The 4,609-nt window shown below is 43.9% G+C and overlaps 1 protein-coding gene across 1 annotated transcript; it reads right to left on the reverse strand.

Annotated features, from left to right (window-relative positions):
• Positions 1-2,369: 2,369 nt before the first annotated feature.
• On the reverse strand, positions 2,370-4,099 carry LOC149820404 (protein IQ-domain 26-like). Its single transcript, XM_089981963.1, has 3 exons — positions 3,752-4,099; positions 3,378-3,584; positions 2,370-3,214 (listed from the first exon to the last, which is right to left on the reverse strand). The coding sequence occupies exons 1-3, from the start codon at positions 4,088-4,090 to the stop codon at positions 2,549-2,551; spliced, it is 1,212 nt and encodes a 403-aa protein (XP_089838089.1). The 5' UTR covers positions 4,091-4,099; the 3' UTR covers positions 2,370-2,548.
• Positions 4,100-4,609: the final 510 nt, after the last annotated feature.

Genomic DNA, 4,609 nt, shown 5'->3' on the forward strand with positions numbered 1-4,609 from the left:
AATTATTTGTACAGTTTGAGAATTGTTATCATTTGTTGATATTTATCTCGTATAGTTGTATCACAAATACGTTGTTGATGAATTGTATGATTCACGCAAATGTGCATTATTTTCATATCATGGATATGTTGTTAAACTATGAATGATTTTTGTTCAATCACAATATCATGAATTAGGTGATTGTTCTAGTTTGGGAATCTTTATATTTATGTTATTTTAACTTACTTGCTCGAAAGAGTCTGACCCCATTTTATGGGGATGCGGGTAATGATTGATAGCGCGATGTGGTGGCGGGGCTGCAAGTCTTTATTGTTTTTGTGATCTTAGGGATGTAGAGATTCTGGCTCTACATACTTTTTTGAAACTTATTTAAATTTATACATTGGTCAAGTAATTGCTTTATTTTATCATCATTGTTAGATAGGTATAAATTTTTAATCTTTGAATGTATGAGAGTCTTGTTTTTCCTATGAAAAATTTTGTGTGATATGGATCTTGATCCAAGTCTTAAAAAATAAATGGATCAAGTACTTCCTTGTGTTTGCTTCCTGCAACTCGCCCAGAATTGTCGAACCTATTTCAAAACAACTTTTCATTGTTTAATGATTCCCTCTTTTGAGGTTTATCATACTTCCTTAAAAAAAAATCATAAATTTTTAGGTTAGAAATTGTGGGGTGTTACATGTAGTTGAAACTATCGCTAAAGGCCTTTTTCGTTAATTTTGATGTTGAACACCATTTTTGTGAGAAAAAGATGCAGAGCCTCAAATAATGTTTCATTATTGGTTGCGCTCCTACACATCACTATATATATATATATATATAGAGAGAGAGAGAGAGAGAGAGAGAACATATTAGGCCCATTTTTCTCATTCTGCCCTTTTTGACCCATAGTTTGAAGTGTTTTATGATAGATCTGAACCATCAAATGTGTTTAGCATATTCAATTTAGTGGGAATCAATTCTTGGATCATATTTTTTTGACAAAAAATGTATTTTTATGAATCAAGAAAAATTGATGCCTTCATAGCCATTGATTTTGGATCAACAAAAAACCTGTAATAAGGGTAGATTTGGTGGTTCTCACTAAACAAAACCTATAGATCACATCGGTGGTGTTAGAATTGAGAAAAAATACCAAAAAACAACGATTTTGAGGGGTCAGAACCAGCTCATTATAATGAGTGGTAGCTGTGCAACCCTAAGTGTGCAGCTACCTGCGCAACCACGCTAGCTGTCCATCACAGATATGGATGGCCACAATAAAAATGCAAAACATATACCAAAATGCACTTTTTCATGTTTTTTGCCCTTTAGCGACAGTTTTTTTTACGTTCCCAATGGAAAATAGGACCTTTAGCACCGGCTCAAAACCTTTCACTAAAGGCCCCCAACAGAAACTAGGACGTTTAGTGACAGGTCTTTGACAAAGGTTTCATTTTCGGATGGTCAGAAACCGCTCCAAAAGGCTCTAAAACAAGAAGAAAAAACACGTTTTAGCATTTTTTTAACTTTTTGTACTGAACGTCCATCAAGCCCTGGTGATAGACGGCCAGAGTGATTCCGTGGTTGGGCAGATACCACTTTTTTCTCTCTCTCTCTCTCTCTCTCTATATATATATATATATATAAATATGAGTCACAAAAAAAATGTCACACGTGTCCGCCAAGATTGGGAGCGATGAGTGGAACGGGTCTAGACTCGTATTGTGGCTCGAATCCGAAGACGATTAGGAGGTCTGGCATCTAAAGAAGTCAGGGTGCCAGGTTGTAGCATCTCGAGATCGGACGGACACTGGAACGGCTAACGGAAAGAATAAACGGTCAGATATCAGTGAAGCCAATTTCACCATCGCTGCAGAAAAAAATTGACCATCCACACCGACACGGACAATGCTCCGCGTTGTAATCATTGGCCACCCTGAGGCGGTGGCCAAAGTTTTAAAAACACTAATTTAACGGCAGCCATTTACTCGGTGGAATATCCTTGTTTTTTTTTTCCTCTTTCCATAAAACATATAAAATTAAAAATTTAGTACAATACAAGTACAGAGAATAAAGCACATAAAAAACTATATACTATTTTGTAAAATACAAGTACAAAGAATAAAGTATATAAAAAAATTTATGCAGCATTTCCAGTTTTTCTTCAGTAAGAAAGTAAATGACGTCGTAATAAAACGCAATCTTTTATCGAAAATCTTATTATTAGAGTGTAACACTATAATGTCATGACAAAAACGTGGATATCTTTATCCAAATGGAAAAATAACTCTACATTTTTACCATTTAAGACGGCAAACATAGTTGTAATTGACTAGTATGACCCATAGTGACATTCTTAAATAGTAATTTCTTAGTCTGCTAACTACAAACAAAAAACATCATAAGATTCATAATTTTAAAAAAGAAAGGAAAAATAACAAAGATTTACAGTCACACTCACCTGCTCACGTGCTGTTACATCACGAGCAAGTTTTTCTTTTCTTTCATTCTTTCTTTTTTTTTCTGCTTTCTTTTTCGACAGTATAATTATTACTTTTTGTTTTTATCGTAACCTCCTGCTACGGAGGGAAACCAAGGAATCGCTATCGTGGATCTGAATCGGACCCGGACCTGGACCCAAATCGAGGGAGCGGTCGAGACGGGTGACCACGGCGTCGCGGAAGCTGAAGAAGCTGCCGCCGTTCTGGAGCTGAGAGCTGGACCTGCGCATCCTGCCCCGCGACTCGGCTGGCTCGTGGAGCGAGAGCCGACCCTTCGCGAATGGGTCGGTTCGCTGCTTCGGGGCGCTGTGGGACCGGAGCTTGGACCGGGAGCTCTGGGTGTTGGCCATGTAGCTGGGCCGGTCGGCGGCGAAGTAGCGACCGCAGATGCTCTTGGCCGGCGTCCAGGGGAGGGGGAGGCCGGAGGCGAAGCGAGGGGTGTTCTGCGCGGTGGAAGCGAGGCGGTGGCACTCGTCGCAGGCGCCGCCCCAGCCGTCGGCCGGGAGGGGCGCCACCACCACAAGCGGCGGAGAGCAGGGGTCGTGGGGTGGAGACGATGCCGCGAGCGAGTCGGTGACGGAAGGGTTCCGACAGTGCGCGCGGGAGGAGGATCTCGGCCGGAACAACGTGTCGATCTCAACGGTCTTCGGCGACTCGGCGCCCTCTATCGATGCCGAGAGGCGCTTGCTGTGAACGCCCGGCGCCCGCTCTCTCTCCTCGAATCCCTCCTGAAATTTTGAAAATCACCATTCACCGCCACGCCAAGAGCCAATCCAGAAGAAAAAACGGGATAAATCGGAATGTTGGGGTAAAAATGCAATATTATCCCGTTTTTTCTGGATGAAAACGGGAGTCGGCTCGGAGTAGAAGACGGGGCATCGAGAGGGTTACCGTGGATTGACGAGGGCGGGCTTCGTGAAGAAATTTGGGACCTTTATGGAGGGAAGAGAAGGCTTGCATCGAGCGGACGGTAGCTTGGGCGCGGAAGAGCGCCTGCATACTGTGGAGCGTCGCGGCGGCTTCCCTCCGAACCAGGTAGCCTCTCACTCGTGCCTGCAACTTCACTAGGGCTTTGAGAGCCCGTAGAGCCCTCTTTGCCTACCACCACCACCACCGAATGCAAAATCACAAAAAAGGAACCAACAAAGAGAGAGAACAGATCAATCTCTTCCCTTAAGCAAATACACAATCACCAAACCAAATTGGATCGAGAAACGGGGGAAGGGAAAACAAGTTAACGGAAAGGGAGGGTTTCCGGTGCGCACCAGGTAGCGACGGAAGGCGGTCTGGATGGTGACGGCGGCCCACCGCTCAAGGGGGAAGCCCTGGCTCGTCAGTCGGACGACGGCGACCGCGGCCTGGGCGGCGGCCACGGCCGCGTCGGCGGCAGCGGCGGTGGCCGCTGCCAACGCGATGGCGTGCTTGCTCTGCTCCTCCTCCACCATCTCGGCGAAGCAGGCCTCCCGATACGGCCGAGCGGCGACGGCCGGAGGAGGGGGCGTGGGCTTGCCGGAACCCCGCTTCCGGCCGTAGGAGGTCTTCTCTGGCTCCTTCTTGCCGCCACCCCAGAGGAGGCCCCTAAGCCACCTCGTCGCCCTCCCCATCTGTGCCAACTGTTCTGTTGTGCTCTCAAACCCACATCCTGCCGTTCCGGCTTTATCTGTGCCGAGGGAATAATGGCACCTTTTGTAAATTTAGCCGTGTAACAAGGTTGGTTTTAGGAACTCTAAGGGTAGTTTAGACATTTTACGAGAATTAAAAAACTAGCCAGGCCGACGCTTGGCGTGTTTGGAAATAGTTGTAGATCTCGCCGCTGCCATTTTCCCGTGAGAAATTCAATTTTTTTTAGATTATCGCGTTATGATGCGAAAATATAAAAAGAAAATGGAAAAAATGGCAAAAACATAAGGAAATTTTATGCAAAAAACGCTAATCTGCTATTTTTATTAACCTATATATATATATATATTCACTCTATCAATAATATTTAAAAAATGGATAATCGCATAAAATTTCAGGTCAAGAAAGCAATCTTGCAAATACAATATAAATAATGGGATTTACATGATCGCAATGTTGTTAAAATATCTTGATATTTTTGCAATGTTTTGAAAAAAATGGTG

The sequence above is a fragment of the Nuphar pumila genome, chromosome 12 (assembly GCF_984573655.1).
Source record: "Nuphar pumila chromosome 12, dmNupPumi1.hap1.1, whole genome shotgun sequence".
Lineage (NCBI taxonomy): Eukaryota > Viridiplantae > Streptophyta > Magnoliopsida > Nymphaeales > Nymphaeaceae > Nuphar > Nuphar pumila.

Bases quoted from the DNA above. Each gene is read 5' to 3' on its own strand.
- LOC149820404 (XM_089981963.1), bottom strand. From the start codon at position 4,090: ATGGGGAGGGCGACGAGGTGGCTTAGGGGCCTCCTCTGGGGTGGCGGC. The intron at 3,585-3,751 runs GTGCGCACCGGA...TGGTGGTGGTAG, and splicing joins CCGCCTTCCGTCGCTACCTG to GCAAAGAGGGCTCTACGGGC. The intron at 3,215-3,377 runs GTAACCCTCTCG...TCAAAATTTCAG, and splicing joins CCCGCCCTCGTCAATCCACG to GAGGGATTCGAGGAGAGAGA.